The sequence below is a fragment of the Dermacentor andersoni genome, unplaced genomic scaffold, assembly GCF_023375885.2.
Source record: "Dermacentor andersoni unplaced genomic scaffold, qqDerAnde1_hic_scaffold ctg00000041.1, whole genome shotgun sequence".
Lineage (NCBI taxonomy): Eukaryota > Metazoa > Arthropoda > Arachnida > Ixodida > Ixodidae > Dermacentor > Dermacentor andersoni.
In genome coordinates this window covers 820,009-837,588 of record NW_027314754.1, presented here as the reverse complement: position 1 = coordinate 837,588, position 17,580 = coordinate 820,009, and the positions used below count along the sequence as shown (strand labels likewise).

Genomic DNA, 17,580 nt, shown 5'->3' with positions numbered 1-17,580 from the left:
GAACATTGCCCATGCACAAATCAGGTGCTAGATGTGCAGTTACTAACTGCCGACCTATATCTATCCTCTTCAGTGCGTCAGGTGTTTGAATCGATATGGGATTCCTCGCTTTCTGTTAGTGCTAAGAGCATTTTAATAAATGAACAGCATGACTTTGTGTGCCGACATTTCAGACTTTCAGACTGTCAACAGTGTTCACTACTGCATCGACTTCCAAAAAGACATTTTTTCACTCTCGAACTGGTGCAGAAACAATAAGTACTCTTAAATGCTTCCAACACTATGGCATTAAGTTATATGCACAAAACTCACCATGTGAAATTTTGATACACCCTACGTGATGCTCCACTCCTTAGGGTCGATGAAATGAAAGATCTTGGTGTGTACTTCGACAAAATGCTAAGCTTCTCTTCACATAGATAATTACACAAGATGTCCTTCACGCTCTTGGAATTGCATGCCGTATATTGCATGATTTCCACTCGCCTGTTGTGTTTCTGAAATTCTGCTGTGTGCCTCCAACTACTAGAGTATGCCTCTGTAGGAGGGGGGTGCAATGAGCAAATCTAATTCTGACCTCATTGAACGCATCCAGAATAAATTGATGTCTATCTTCAAGCACCACTTTTGCCATTCTGGCGACCACAGTTGAGCCTTTGTTCCTGCACCTTTTGTTCCTGTATAAGGTGGTCCATGACATTACACATTCCTTAAAGCTCCTTGATCATATGCATTTGTTTGTGCCGCAACAGTATACCAGGTAGCATTCCACATTCGTTGCCTGGGCTTGTTACAAGATTGTGCTAATAAGACTCGACTCCAAAACATACTTCAGAGTTCATTTCCTGTGTTTTGTGTATCTGTAAATAATCACGTAGGATTAACTCCCTTTTACTTTTTCGCGTTTCTTTTTTTCCCTATTTGTTTCTCTATCTTCCATTTTTTTGTCTACTGCATTCATGTTTTCTCTACATTTTGTCTCACATAGTTAGTGCTCGTTAAGTGCACCAGTACAAAGGCTCTCTAGCTGTTCTTGGGCACTACAATAAAAATTTGAATGATTGACTATTATCGTAGTATAAAATTGTGCTTTTTAAGTATGTACTAGTATACTATTTTAGTGTAGTAGCTTTCGTGCAATTAAAAAAAGGGCATGAATTAAGAAGAGAGAGAGAAAATGATAAATGAAAGGTAGGGAGGTTAACCAGGACTGAGCCCGGTTGGCTACCCTACACTGGGGAAAGGGAAAGGGGGACGGAAAGATTAAAAGAAGAGAAAGTCCACTGGGGGTATCAGTCGGTCACTCAGTCTGGATCACAGACGCTGACTCAATCCGGTATCTTTCAAATATCGCAGCAGCGCTTTTGTGGCCTTTTGTAGCTGCGATATGCGAGGCCATGGTCCCAAGATCTTGTTCAAGGTGAACGGCTTTCCATCTAGCTGATTGAGAGCTCTGCAGAGGTCTTGCCTTTCATCTTCAAAAGATGGGCAGTAGCACATTAGGTGTTCTATGGTTTCCTCGACACCGCAGGCATTGCACTCGGCGCTATCAGCCATTCTAATCAAAAATGCATATGCACTGGTGAATGCGACGCCCAAACGTAAGCGGCACAGCACTGTTTCCTCATTTCGCAGAAGACCTGGTAACAGCCGCAGTTGCATAGAGGGATCGAGGGAATGCAATCGATGTAGAGTGAATCCAGGTGTGTGCCACTTTTCCAATGTCAAAAGAGTGTGCTAGCTTGCCTAAGTGTTGGGCTGTGTCAGTCTGCGATAAAGGTACAGAAATAAGGGTTGCTCCTTCGTGGGCTTTCGTAGCAGCTTCGTCAGCGAGGTCGTTGCCGGAGATACCGCAATGACCAGGCAGCCACTGAAACACGACGTCGTGTCCTTTCATGATCATGTGATGGTGCATTTCTCGTATCTCCGACACGAGTTGTTCACATGACCCGCGACGGAGAGATGACAGAAGACATTATAAGGCCGCCTTTGAATCGCAGAATATTGCCCACCGATTAGCCGGTTGGTTATTAATATAATCAACGGCACCTCGGAGGGCAACAAGCTCCGAACCGGTCGATGTTGTCAAATGAGAAATCTTGTATTGGATGCTTAGTGATCGTGATGGTATAACCACTGCGCTGGTGGAGCTGGTCTGAGTGGAAGAACCATCCGTATATATGTGGACTCGATCAAAGTAGAAAGTGTGCAAACAATCCAGAGCTGCTTGCTTCAAGGCCAAGGTAGGCAGGACGGTCTTCTTTCTTATCCTTGGAACCGTAAGACGCACTTGAGGTTGCTTTAAACACCACAGAGCTAAGGTTGAACGTGCTGAGGGTGTGAAGCCCGATGGTAAGGAGGCACGATTGATGCTGACCTTGTTGGAGAAGGACGCCTGTGGTCGTCATTCTGGCATGAATTAAGAAAGTGCAATAATATGCTATGTGCCTGATCATATGCATTGTGCTATTTATTTCTTCTGAGTTTTAATAATGGCTGGCTACTGTATGCAGTGTTGTGCAATAAAATAATATGCCACAGCAATTATTGCGGGCCTCGCAGAACAAATTGAATATATCTTTCTCAGTCAAAACATCATAGCAGGCTGAAAACAATAAACTGCAATTTTTCTTTTTGTGGTGACGAAGTGTATAAATTGTGAAAATAACCTGTTTATATATTTCTTATATTATGCAAATGAGCTGCTCCCATACATTCGAATAAGTGCTTCAATAGTACGACTTGGCAAAGGGCAACGAAAGACTCCTATTAAAACCCTCTAATTCTCAAGCTTGTATTATCTGACGGTATGTGATTTGATTAATGTAAAGAAAGGCAAACTTGATATGTGGAAACCAGTTACAATAGAACATGGCCCATACACTGTGAAAATGTTTTGTAGCAATACACTCAATGTGAAGGCCTCCGGATGGGGTGTTGATGCGTCAAAACAACCTAGAATAATAGAGGTGCTCCATGGGCTAGATTTGGCAGAATCAAGAATTGGGGGGAGACAAGATACGAATTGCATACATTTTAGCTATTCTAGTTTTTTTTTTTTTTTTGAATGCTACAGGGGTTTCAATTCTGTTTTGCTGATTTTCTCAGAACCCACTTGTTCACGTTTCTCTCATGCACCAACAAGCATAATTATATTGACACGGATGCTTTATCTGTATCCGGTTACCGTATTTCACCGGCTAAAAAATGTTAAACGTTATCGCTCGGTGCAGGATGCACCTGAACGTATCGGAAGTTTCGCGAATGTTATCGATGGTTCTGTCTGTTGTCGACGAACCTTGCTAATCTGATTGCATACGCGACACGAATTGTGTTGTAGTTTCTGGAAGGCACGCGGACACCAGCGAATAGGCTGTAACTTTCGACGACTGCCGTATGCAAACCGACGCGCTTGACCCGCAGATGAGATTTTCTACGATTGCCGACATTGCTCGCCGCTATCGTTGCGATTGAGCCGGCACTATTCATTTACCGTCACTACTACGTGGCAATATTTCCAACACAGATTTTTTTCAGTTACACATTGCACGCCTATATCTTACATAGTTGGCTGTGCAATAAGCTACCAAAAAATGAAATGGTGCAACAGTTTTTGATATATGGCATCGTCGTGCAGGTGTTTGCAAAGCGATCTTGCAGACAGACGACGCGCGAGCGCTGATGTCGATATTTTATACACTATTGTTACTTCAAAAATAAAAACAAACTGTTGCGGCAGGTGTATATTCATTATTCAAACGTGTTTTTAATATCTAAAAGCACATACAGATCAATAACTTATTGTTTCGAGCTTAGTTTACAGCAAGCTGTTTTAGGCCGGACTTTGACGGATGAAGACGGAGTAGTCCAGCAACAGTGCGCCGCAGCCGAGGAGCGAGCTTCGGCGCGCGTCGGAGCTTTTCTCCAGTGGTTGCGCGCCCTTTACCTCCAGCCGAAGCGAAGCGACGCATTCGCTTGCCAGCGCGCGCCGAAGCTTTCGGCGCGTGCCAGTGGTTGGGGCTTAAGGCGATCTGGGAGTATCTTTGCCGTCTTACCTAACCAAGGCGCACGATGTAGCAAGATAGACGGGAATATAAAACCACCCCGTCAGCGCCCTCCGCGGTGGCTTAACACCTATGATGTTGCGCTGCTAAGCACGAAGTCGCGGGATCAAATCCCAGCCGAGGTGGCTGCATTTCGATGGGGGCGAAATACTAAAACTCCCGCGTACTTATATTTAGGTGCGCGTTAACGAACTACAGGTGGTCAGAATTGATCCGGAGTCCCCCCTACGCCATGCTTCATACTCAGATCGTGGTTTTGGCAAGTAAAATCCCATGAGTTAATTCTTAATTGTTTGTTCTATCACAATTTATGGCCTTTACCCCTTAGCACTTGGAGCTAGGCGGTATTTAAACAGGCTAACCTCCTTGACTTTCCTTTATTTCTGCCTCCTCCTGCTCCTCCTCCTTCAATACTAATGCGCAATAAATTTCTCTGCATAATAAGAACGCAAGAGAGATACGCAAAGTGCCGCTGAGTACCCGCTTGTGCTGTTTGCTAGCAGCGCTCTTATAGGAGCAGTGCATGAACAAATAGCGTTCTTGAGCTAGCAACGAAATGTGCTTCCCGTGAGCAAAGGAACTGGGCCAGCGGCGCGAGCATTGTGTGCTAAATGCCCACAAACATTCAGTCTCGCTTGCGCTATCGCAAGGCGACACACAGCAATAAGCGCTGTGGCGAACACTGCATAATACTGCCCTGTAAGTTTCTGAGCAGCGGTGAAGGTATGGCCTTTCTTACACAGCATAACTGAGGGCAATGAGATCGTGGAGCGCAAGTGAGAAGCCACTGACACTTTTTTATGTAGGTTGCCGTTTTTTTAATTCCTCTTAAATATATTCAGCAAGTATGACCTAAGAAGTCCGTTATGGGGTGCTTCTAAGAGCGCTTGAGAACATTACCAAGGAAAAATGAACCATAATTTTAATACATGCAAAGGTAAATATTTCAAATAACAATGTCAGTTACACAGACTACCAAGGCAGAGTAACTTGCTCCACTTAGTGATCACAAGCATGCTTTGTCGCGTCCTTGTATAAAGCGCCGATATAAATTTTAACCTTCTCTAAATGCACGTGCAATTCTTGCAAATGCCCTGATAAGCAACGAATAGCTTTCATCACAATACATAAATACTTGAAATATTCAGTTCATTCTAGTGCGCAATCATTATTCACTTGTAGGCGATTTCCTTAGCTTACGGATTGGTCAGTTTGCTAATACGGTAGCATCAGAGATACTCACATCCCCGTAAAGGTCTTCAAGGGTGGTCGAATCAAGCAACCAGTATGGATAAGCAATTTTTGCTACTAATGTTTGGATCTGAAAAATACGCAGCAGCAGTATTTTGCGCAAGAATGGATACGTATCCCAAGAGTTCTCCGCTTCCGCTTATAGAACAAAAGGCAGAATATTTAAATGAACGTTATGAAAATATCACTTACCGTTCTTTGCAATGCAATGCATATTGCAAAAGATGCCTTTTGCGGCCGTGAGTTCAAATGAACAATGTTTAAGAATAACTATGCGTAGTAATTGCCAAAACTGAAGGGAGGCAGTTTTTCTAGGCCAGAGAAGCAATGAGCTACTGTTACCACTTTCATGAATTTGTTGCGCAATATTGCAGATCTCGGGTGGCCGGGCTGTCGCAGCTCGTGCCAGCGCTTTTCAAAGGCGTTGTTTTGGGGGCTAATTTACTTGCGCTAAACAGTGCACGCACACGATTCTAGTGCAGCGAGCTGCACTAGACTCATGCGATAACTTCTTTGTGACGTGGAAAAATAAGAAGTGGGCGGCAATCTATAAGTGTTGTTCCTCTTATTTTGCAGGCGCTGCCTGCCGCTCCAGGACAATTTGCAAACTGAAGACACCCAGAGCGGCAGGTTTTCTGCATCGCAGCACATCAGTTCCAACTGAAACACGCATTTACCCTCATTCTGTTGTCATCCTTCCATAGTCATCGTTCCGTGGTCATCATTCCCTTGTCATTATGCCTTCGTCGTCATGCTGTTGTAGTCATGCAGTCATCACTCCATTGTCATAGCTAATGTCTTCATTAGGTCATCGCCGTGGTATTGTGTCATCGTCATTTCGACATCTCCACACAGTCATTGTTGTACTGTCATCATCATGCTGTCGTGGTCGCTGTTCTCGTCATTCGAGCGTCGTCATCCCTTTGTCGCGATGCCAGTGCCGTCATACCATCACCGCTATTCATTTGTCATATTTTAATCATCATCATTGCACTCACGTCGTACAATCGTCATAGCACCATGAAAGTTAAATCATCGTGCTTCCTTCGTTGTCATCCCCATCCCGCCATACCGTCATCGTCAATTAAGCGCCGTCATCTCATTGTCGTCCAGCTACCATTTGATACCATCGTCGCTATTCTGTCATCGCTATTTTTTTTAAGTGATGATGCATGGTGCCTGCATCATAGACAACTAAAACGATATGTTAAGTCAGCCTTTTCTCGGATAATGTAAGTTCGTTGTGTGCTCTATATTTGGAAACTCTCGCTTAAGAAAAACGCCGTTCCTCACAAACACCAAAGATGGGTTCGTTCAAACAGATTTACAGATTCCGCGAAGACCACATCAACAACTTACGTTATTATTTTTAATAATATTATTAATAATAATAATAATAATAGCAATATTGTTATCATTTCTTCTTACTATTATTAAAAATAAATGATATTGTAACTACTGGTATTACATTATAAGCATGACACCCTGCAAAGACGCATGTCCACTCTGCTCTAGGCCTTTTTAGGGAAGCAGCAGTACTTTCTACGTGCCAGCTGAGCAAACGTGTGCATTCTAAATGTGTGACCTGGCCGGATGACTAGCTACAGCTTCTGACGTCTGGCCCGCGGTCTTTCTGTTGCATGTGTGAGTTGTCGCGGTGGGATGTTAGGCCTAGCCCCGGTAATACGCCGCCATTGTGAGCACCACCTTCCCGCTTCGGACGTGGCTTCCTCCTTAGCTCCGCTTCTCCACTCCAGGTTGACCTGCATTGCCTGCATCAGAAGTTTTCTTCGCGTGGAGCTCTAGAAAACTTCTCAAGACCTTAGGTATTACACTGCGCACGCTGTCGACGATTTCAGCATGAGTGCACTTCGCCACCTGACTTGCAACGCGACAACTTACGGGCTCCTCCAAGGTGAGGAAGCAGGCAACCGGGCATCGGAAATCCCACCGGGCTGGGGCGGCCATGCAAGGCCTAATGGCCTCAATGAGAGGCTCGAAGTGCCTGCGGCTCGCCACGTCATCAACCACGGCACCCGCCGCCATGACCTCTCCGTTCACGCCGGCAGCTACCATCACCCTCTAAACACTCACCTACCCACCTCTCGCCGTACCAACCTCAACGGACTACCGGTAAGTGAGCACTGTGTGCAGTGCATGGACGTTCACGGCGACTCAGCTCCATCGACAACTGTGCCGTTGGCACCTCGAGAATTCCACTCGACAACAATTATCATCAACTTCACGGATGGGATCGACTTGTCATTAATCACCGCCGTTTCGTTCACTTTCCAGCCCACGGAACAGTACAACTAACCAAGCTTGAGAAACAGGATACACACATTAGAGTTCAGGAGTCTCAGATCATCGTCGCGGTTGACACGGACAGGGCATCCGTCGTGATGAAGCTTCTAAGCGTCGACAATATACCCCTCCAAGGCAAATCGGACTCCATGCTCGTGTACTGGATAACAGATCTGCGGAACATGCAAGTTCTCCTGAACCGCATCGCGCTCACACTCCCTGAGAACTCTATGCGCGAGGAACTCGTGATTCAAGGATGCTGCATACTATCGTTTCGTCGTCTTGGCCCCACGCATACCCTCCTGATACTGTGAGCGGACAGGAGATGACGCGACATGCCATTTTATTTTCTTTAAAGAAGACGGAGCCAGTAATGCGGACAGTGCTTCAGCCTTAAGCATCGGCCTGACGTGTGCCCCAACGCTCGCTGGCGTGTATTTTTGTTCCGCTTCGTGTGGGCAACGCTCCTCGCCCGGAACCATGCAACCCGCCCAGTACAGCCCATGAGTGTGATATAAAGTAGAGCAATTGCGGTACTACCTAACTCTTTGTCTGCTAACTTGGGTCACTGGTTAGTACATGGTCCTTCGGGTAGAGAATCAGGCTACTGGGCGTTGGAAATACGGTATTTCGGCGTTGGAAATACGCTGTGTCGCTACAATGCCTCAAGGTTAATCGCATTCTTGTCGATAATATCCGGGAGAGGGCTTCTGGCGCAGCTTTTTTCTTCTCGTTTCTTTTGCAGCATGGCGCACTTCCAGTGGCAATTTCCTGCTTTCTGCAATGAATTACGGTGGGCTCTTGTTGAACCAAACCTGGCAGGTAAAGAGGTTCCCTTTGTCACGCATCTCATTTACCAAACCATTGAGTTGAACAAGGTGCTCTATTGAGAGGAGAAGATAACTTGTCAACAGTAGATAATTCATGCAGCAAATATTATTTCAAAGCTTCTTACAAACTTTCGACTTGCACATAGGCGCCGAATAGAGCAAGCCGTACACATTGTTAAACATATTGTCAGCATTCCATGGAAATCGCTGGTGCTTGTGTCCTCCAAAAAGTTCTACACTATTCGCGTCTCGCATACATGCCATCATATTACGCAAGGTTCGGGGACAACAGAGAGCGGACAGAACGGTCGATAACAATGACAGTCTTGAAACCTCCAATACATGCAGGCGCATCCCGCGCAGAGCGATAACATTTCTTAGACGGTGAAAAGCGCTCAACCGAAAAAGATAAAAAAGTCCACGTGTCAATATCATCAAGCAAAATATCATCCTTACCAAATACTAGGTATTGCACTGAATAATCACACTATGTTACTATAACGTTATTCTATTATTTGTTATTATTAGTGCTGGTATGTTACGTATTGTACGTTTCTTTTGTTTTCTGCGCGTGAATTATTTTAACACTGCAATTCCTCATCTATTTATATGCTCATTGAAGTTCATGAACTCATCATGGTGCAACTTGCATTCGACTTTTATACTGTTATGTTCATGGGCATATAGGACTGTGCTGTGGATTTCTGACAATATAAAGTGATTTCATTTTCCTACATATTCTTATATTGTTGTTTCCGCTATGAGAAAAGGAGTAGCCGTCACCATTATAAGGTGACTACGTCTCTTCCTTTTATTTTCATTTCAGTAAAAGAAAGTTAAAGAAAACAGGCATTTTATTGAAGCAACGACTCTCGAATCCATCGATAACGTTGATCTTCGTCTCCAAAGTGAGATCATTGTGCGGGCGTTTCCGTGTCGCCTTCGGAGACGCTAAGCAAACTCAGCTCACCGGCATCGCCAACTCAAGGAAACCACAACAAGCCTCCAAAGAGCTTCCTAAAAAACTCTATGCAAGTCACAACCACGGTAGAGCCACATTGCCCACGGTACCGACATAAGCAAACAAAAGCCGGCCTGGCAACATCCTTCTTATAAGGAAATAATTATTTTCTTTCAGCATAGTGAAAGCAGAGAGAACTGTTAAGAATGCTGCACCGCGCAGATTTTCGCGTCGTAAGCGTTGCACGAAATCGCCGCATGCCTTCCCAAAAGGTACCGCCGATACGTGTAAAGGTTACCTCTGAATAGAATAACAGTTAAGGGAAGCGCAAATGAAAACTGCTGTCAAAGTACCTACAGGTTAACATTGCGCTGTCCGTGTCTTCAGTTTATCCAGTCTCCGTACCGGTGCTACATATGGTTAAGTATAACATCTACAACGTCACTCTGTTTAAATTGCTATAGAAGTAGACATACCTTTTCCTGAACTTTATTCTTAGTGGTTTTATCCAGCCATTCCGCAGTCTTAAGTTCCTCAAGGAAGGCGGTTTTTATCCTTTCGACTATTTGTTCTATCTGAAACAAACAGGAATATTATACATACATATATATATATATATATATATATATATATATATATATATATATATATATATATATATATATATATATATATATATATACTGTTGCAGGGAAATGACACAAAAGAACCAAGAAATCGTCAATTTAGACCAAGAGTTCCCTGACTCACTCGCTCTTATGGTCTTCACATTTGCTAGTAACAATTTGCCACCCTCCTCCTCCCTCTCGGTAGGCTGATCGTCCCGGTCAGGAACCAGTTGCACTAAAGTGTGAATACGGCTTGAATACAAGAACTTAGAAACAGAATTGTTGAAGATTGTACAGATACGTATAGGCAACCGTCTCTCCTTATGGTGGCGATCGAGTTCATTGCATAGAATCCACGTAGTCGATGTCAAGAATCGAAAGCTCATGTTGCACACTACCTCATTATCGTACCGTACATTGTCCTGCTTTATATCCTGGTTGTCGCGGCAGCAGTTGGTGAGTGGTTTTGGGGCCATTCTTCTGACCGTACCCCAACTCGTAATCATCTTTCCCTTGGCCGAAATTCTTCTCTTGGTAAAGTTGTCATGAAGCTCATTGCCGCTAACATATTCTTGGTGATATGATTCTGAAGAAGACGCGCGACGCTGGCATCCAGGTTGTCTTGGTAGATGTCGCTGTTATTATTCTCCTCGTCCAAGACCTTTCGCATGTAGTCGTCGCGAGAGAACGTGCCCGGCCATAGCTTGTACTTCAGGCATGTTTCCGCCGATATCTTGTCTAGCATGGCCTCCCAGCTGGCGAGCGGCAATTATGGCGTTTACTGTGGCTCAGATGTCCTTCCTGGGTCACAGATTTGCATCCTGCAATCCGCCGCCGCGTCTTGCCTCTTGTCTGCAAGTTTCACTTTGCATGGAGGCAGTAAGGCGGAAAGCTGGGCTAGTTCAAATTGATCCCTTCTTTGAATTCGCCTGTAAATCGACGGCAACACAAGAACGAAGGACACAGGACGAGTGCTTGTGCTGTGCCCTTCGTTTTTGGGGTGCTGTCGTTTCAATCCGAATGTTTCGTCGTTTCATGCAAAGAATGCATGAAGGCGTATGGACAGTGTTGCATTGTGATTGCTGGTGGTGTTGAGCTACGCTGGTTCTGTTTTAAGTACCTGGTCTGATCAGCTCTAGGGACATTTCAACGGTATTGTTCAGCAGCCATTACATATAACGCATCTACCCCACTTAAGAGGCCTTGGCTTTGCTTTCTAGTAACTTCTATGTAAGGTGGCTTCGCATTTTTCGAACCGCTCCACAAACCTCGGTGTTCCACATACTTTATCCAGGATTCGGCTTCGTTACAAACCACATAAACATCTGATGGACACATAATACGCATTGGTGTCCCACGTGAAGTAATGATCAATGGTTTGAAGAACGCCGGACTCCAAACTGCTCTAACAGTGAAGCCATATTCTGATGGCAATGAAGACATTGGCGTGGCGTTCAGTGGATCTAACATGCTCGACTTCTTTTGTTTTGACATCCCCGACGAGAAAAATTTTGACGGGTTTCAGGATTGACAGCTATATGCAGTCTATTAAAGGGTGCAGATTTTTAGTGGTTGGCGATAAAACGTTTGCTTCTCCACTGCATTCTGATTTTTTTTTTCCTGGAAGCTATAGATTTGGTGTGGGCTATTTAAAATAACATGTTTTATTCTAGACTCAAATTAGCTCCTGCAGACTAGGCGCCAGGGACTAAAGCTTGTGAAACACGGCATTTAAAATCGAATGTGCGGCGTTGTTCTGAACCATTTCTTTCGAATGAATTAAGTTGTCTGCTGGCACTAATTCATCACAGTGTTCTCTTTTCTTTTTTGGCCCACATTTGCTGCCCTTTTTATGGCGTTATGACTGATGCATCGCAATCGTCGCGGAATCGCAGTGCATCGGCACCAGCCGCAATGCCACAGTGTTATGCGCAGCAATTTTTTGCACTGTTGCGTGTGTTATGGGCTGGAGTAAACGTTTGCAGATGCGCGTGAGTCGTCTCCCCTACAAAGGAAAAAGAAAACGCTATTACGTTGCTGGAAGCCAAGGCGTGCCAGTATTTCCAAGGACCTGCGCCTACATCCACCCGCCTCTAGGCCTACACCTCTTAATTGGTTCGTGCCAGTACCTTGACGATCAACATCAAGCAAATTTTAGCCAGTTAGGCTTCTAGTCTGGGTCGCCTTTGTTTGTCTAAGTGGTGCTCACTACTGCCAGAGAACCGCCAGGGCTATTTCTTCCTTCTCTGTCTCATAATGTCTTTCGCTTCCCACCGCTGGCTTTTTTTTTCATATGGAGTGCTCTTTTTTTTAGCTGCACCTCATTTTTAGAAATTGTCTGTTGCGGATACCACAATTATGACCCTTGAGGCGGCCCTTACTTCTGCACAAAATCAAAATGTTTAGTTGAATAAATAACATAAGTACGGGAATTACCGTTTCCATTATTTACTTTGCGGCACATCTTTCAATATGCCAATTAGAGCTAGTGAATTTGCAAAGCGTACCCATATGGAGCAAATTCTCAGGACTGCGCCGGTTTTGAGATATCAATTTTCAAAGGGCCAGGTTCATTGCATTGACGTTACAGTTACTTCGAAAAAGAAAACACTGTCTTATGCATTGTTGGTACCTGCGCACATCTGACTAATAAGGGAATGAGACTTTTTAGCTATCGCTGTAAAAAAAAGATGTCATCGACGACATGCGGCCAAATTTGGCTTGCCGTTAGATTACTGCTGTCGTAGCATTTTGTAGGCAAAACGTGCATTAGCACCACTCGATGAAAACATTCATCGCCGTCATGTTAACGCCTGCGTCTCCGCGTCCGCGTGCACGCACAAGGCAGAAAACCAACTCTCAAGGACAGTACCTGCTGTACTCCTGGTCATAGCAATTGCATTAACTGGTTGCTTTCGGGATGCAAATTAAGAGAACATATCTAATACAAGCACAAGGTGACAACAACGATGGAAAGTGTAGCCACGCATGTTCACGGCGTATATTCGCAGTATGCCAGGGCAAGTATAGCTTTCACTAGTGATAACGTTCTTTTCAATTTGAATAGTCACGCATATATTGATTTAAGTAAACTAAGAGATGATTCATTGCGCAAATAGAGTCTATCCTTCCATGAAAACCATTTAAAACGTCATCAACCATGCACCTATATTATTACCATGCAACTATACACTACATATGTAAACACTGTCTTGGTTAGACCAAAAAAAGAGAAGTTTGCACTCCAAGTATGGTAAAGCTTCTCGAAGTTGCGAAGAACCATATTACCTCCTTCTTTGCTTCAACAGTAATGTGTTTCACTGCGTACATATGGGTGGCAACCTCCTTCATTGCACTATGTACCAAAGCAGCACACTCTTCGGACGTGCGTTGTTTGGGTGCATGTAATCCCTTAGCTAAATTCACTGATGCATATTCCGCCAATCCGACGACAGTAAAAAGACCAATGTAGTTGTACAAAGTCACCCTGTAAACAAATCAGGCAATATTTAAAGAATTGCTCAGCAGCGAAGTATTCATTGATTAGAACCGAAAATGAATGTGACACTGTTAACAGTAATAAGTAGTCTATCAGCAATTTAATCAGTATGTTACTTCCGAATTCAGCTTTGTCAATGTTCCGTTAATAATATTAGCGAAACGTCTGTAAGCTGCACAAGAAAATTACCTACCGCTTATGCAATAGCGGAATGCTAGAATTTATTTCACTACAGGTACCCATCAAACAATCCCGCATCGTCATATGCTTTCGGCTGACAGTAGCTATTATGTGGTGTAATTATAACAAATACAGATCTCGGCCTCAATATCTGCGGCGCGAGTCAGATTTGGTGCTCTATATAAACAAAGCAATTATGTCACAAAACAACAATTATGTCACTGAAGAAGCAGCAAGTAAACAATAATTAGCTGGGTTTTAATTTGCTTTTTTTTGACGACGCGTTCACGGCATATAGGATCGCTCCTAGATGATTACATACTATGAGTCCCAGCTGACGCACGTGCCATTTAAGGAAACAAAACGTTGCAAAAACAAGGTGCAACATACAATTATAAGACCTACGCTGTTTGGTCTTCAGCCGTACGACAACCGAACATCGTAAGTCAGTAAATCGTATCTTGCAACGTGTTATTTAATTCTTCTTCGTTGAATAGCTTGGATACCGTCAGCTGGGACACCATATATACTCCCGAGCGCTACTTTTGCGCTTTACTTCTCTACTATGTAGCTTTGCGCCGTGACACTAAAAACAACGAGCCAAAAGTAGAGAGCTAAAGAAACTCTGCGCTCAGAAACTCTACGCTCGAGCGACGAAGCGCACCCATAAACGCTCAACTGTGTCCCACATCGATTGTAAACATCCCACTTTGAGGAGACCAAATATCCAATGGTGCTGCGATCGCACTAGAGGCGTCCGCTGCCGTTTACTACGTGACATCAACCTGTGTGGAAGTCGCTACGATTGGCAGCTCGCAAAGCAGGAGGTTGCTTATAGGAGCTTAGTTACGAAGTACAGTGGAATCCACTCTCCCGAGCATGGCTGAATACCAACCCTCATTATTACCTGCTTCATGCCTCCTGATGAAGCACCTCGAAAGTTGATAGACCTTCTTGTGAAAATGTATAACGTGTAGTTTACTTTTATTTCATAATATGTTATCCCTGTGAGTGTGTCGTGTTCAGCCCTCTCGTGGCTATCTCGTCGTGGTTGGTAGAGCACCGTATAGCGAGTGGGAAGACCAACGAGCAAAAAGAGCGGCTGGGCGTTCCAAGCCACGGCCCGACATCCTCAGATGTTTTTTTCTTACGACTGTCTTGTCTGGAGCGCCGTTAGTTGAAAAACTATTTTAGATGAAAAAAGTGAATTGACGTTACTCGCTTTTATAGTTTGCTGATGTGCGGCAAACACTGTGCCACTAAAAAATTAAACTAAACGTTTTAATGCGTAGCATTGTGCGCAGCAGAGGTGAGAACTGAGACAAGTTTAGAGAAAAAGGAGATCATCCGTTCTCTTTATAATTATTCTTGCGCCACGGCATTATCTAGGCGTAGTGACAGCTGGGCTGATTCGCACTGATTTATTATTACTGCGCAACAACTCGAGGACTAAGAAATACCAAACGACACAAGCGCAAATTTTCAAATTTTACACCTAAGCACTTCATCGCCACATGACCACACTGCTGGTGGAATTGAAAACCACAAGGGAAGCCTAAACGGAAAAGATTTGCGATCAATCCTTGAAAAGACCGAAGTTACACGTTTGCTAAGGAACTTCAATGGGCATCGCGACCGACATTGAAAAAATGGCACTATGACATTACGGGATTTATTTTAAAATTGTGCAACCCAGCTTTAAAGCAGCCTGCATAGGTTTGAATTATCTTGCTTTTAAACGACACAGACCTTACTACCTCTACTACATATTGAAAGAAACTTTTAGATGTACATTAGCATTCTAATAAATATTTATCATTCATAGCGCCTCAGCTAATATTGAACTGAAACGGAGTAGCTGGAAGCCTATGCTTCCAATCCCTCAACCTTATTATCTCAGGTAAACTATGTCTGCTTAGCAATAGATAAGTTGGCGCAGAACCTACAAAGATTGGCCTTAAATATCGTATATGTAGCGGTGTTGAAAGGCAACTTCCGCATAAAAATTTTTCTTATAAGCCCAAACTTTTACAAAACATTGCCAAATTGACATTTTTTACTTGGAAAGGCACTATGCATTCATTGCTGTAAATATCTCATTAAATTATCTTAAACCTGTTATTTACAATTCCATGTTTTTACACAATACAGGCATTTTTTAACCAAAACATGACAAAGACACCAGAATGAGGGGTTCGGCCAGCTTTCGGCCTGTTCTTGCGCGCTCAGATGATCTAGGAAAACAGTCAGACACAGAGAACATTAGGTATAGCTGGTCTATTGGCGTTTTGTCTTGCCTGTGATATAGCTCTTAATTTTTTTAGGCCATTTATAATTTCAGTATGACCACCCTTGCGTCATTTTTGGCATATTCACATATCAGCACGCAGTACAATCGTGGCCTTGCTTCAAGCGGCATGACCGCAAGGGACTGTAAGTTTTACTTATCTTTGTCAGGGGAACAAGTGCTTTCTTGAACAAGATCATTCGCGTTACTGAAACATTGGCAGAAGGCTTAGGCTTTCCTTGCTCAGTTGCTGTTGATCCGATCTTTCCCATCTTACTGCCTCTTTTGAGATGTTCGAAGGCACGACTTCTAACAGCTATTTTAGCCTTCTAATAACCTCTACTCTATGGTGACTCCGATTATTCATAATAAGCAATTCTATGCAATAATATCAAGTACTGTTATATTCTCCGTAATTTCTGCTCCGCTGCTTCGTTGAAGCTAACCTTCTACAGAACAATATATTGCAGTCAGATGGAATACGCGCCACCAATGTGGGATCCACGCTGATATAACTCAACACAGTGACTAAAACAAGTTGAGAATAACACTGCGCGCTTTATTTTCGGCAGTTGAACTTATATTCACAATTTACATTGATCACAACTAATCAGTCTTCTGTTGAAGTGTCTCTGCAACGTCTTCTACGCTCTTCTAGTCGCAAACGCTTTCGATATACTTTCTTCTAAAGTTATAAATAGGATATCATTTGCTGCGCGACAACATCATATCGTGCTCCACGTATGCCCCAGCACGCATTCACTATTGTCACAAGCCTGGCTTTTCAAAGTACCTCATTAGAAGGTGCAATCAATGCTGTTACTGGGACTCCGCAAAAATAAAATGGCATCCTCAGCGCGACTATTCCAATCGAAGAGAGCGTGTTTTAGAAGGCTTTAGCCCGCATTATCCACTCTTGCTTCATCTGAAAATTTATTATTTGTTTTTTCTTCCTTTCTTTACGATCTTACCAGGGAGGGCATTTTTGGGTTATCCCTTCTAGAGATACAATAATTTCGTGAGATTTGTTGTGCGTTGGCACCGGACACATCGTATGCAGCCGACAGTGTTCCAGGCACCATGCGCTATTAACCAGTATGACACAGTGACAGAAGCGCTGTGGGCCTCATATGTCAGCAGGTCCAGTGACGAGCAACAAGAAATCTATATTAAGCATATCTCCGAAATTGACAGCCCGAGAAACCGTTCTAAGGATCCTCTCTTTAATATAAATATATTTGGGTGTATGGTAGGTATATAAATAGGCGAATAAATAGCGCATACATCCCCATGATAAAAGAAGATGAAAAAGAATCCTTACGGGTTTGATTGCTGCAAGATTTTAACAGCGGCCTTGTACATGTCCAGCGTATAAAATTCCGCCATTTGGTCTTCTCCAAGTGTGACTCCAGCTTTTGAGAACTCTTTCTGGAGCACTTCAACGAGTGGGAACTAAAGTAATGTTTTATAAAGAGAAGAAACCTACGCATTAGATGCAAAGCAGTGTCAAATTAAACATATCATGTTTAACAAAAGTGAGCTGTTGTCTTCATTACGTAGCCACGCTTTTCTCTGCTCATGTCAGTGATCAACTCA

General features: G+C 43.6%; 1 protein-coding gene across 1 annotated transcript in view; it reads right to left on the bottom strand.

Moving 5' to 3' along the window:
• Positions 1 to 13,499, bottom strand: part of LOC129384597 (neprilysin-1-like) — a 53,590-nt gene extending 40,091 nt beyond the window's left edge. Inside the window, exons 1-3 of the mRNA XM_072285758.1 lie at positions 13,307 to 13,499; positions 9,887 to 9,985; positions 5,308 to 5,385 (exon numbers count right to left, since the gene is read on the bottom strand). Of these exons, the coding sequence (XP_072141859.1) occupies positions 5,308 to 5,385; positions 9,887 to 9,985; positions 13,307 to 13,369 (240 nt within the window). The 5' untranslated portion in view covers positions 13,370 to 13,499. The remainder of the gene's footprint in view (positions 1 to 5,307; positions 5,386 to 9,886; positions 9,986 to 13,306) is intronic.
• Positions 13,500 to 17,580: the final 4,081 nt, after the last annotated feature.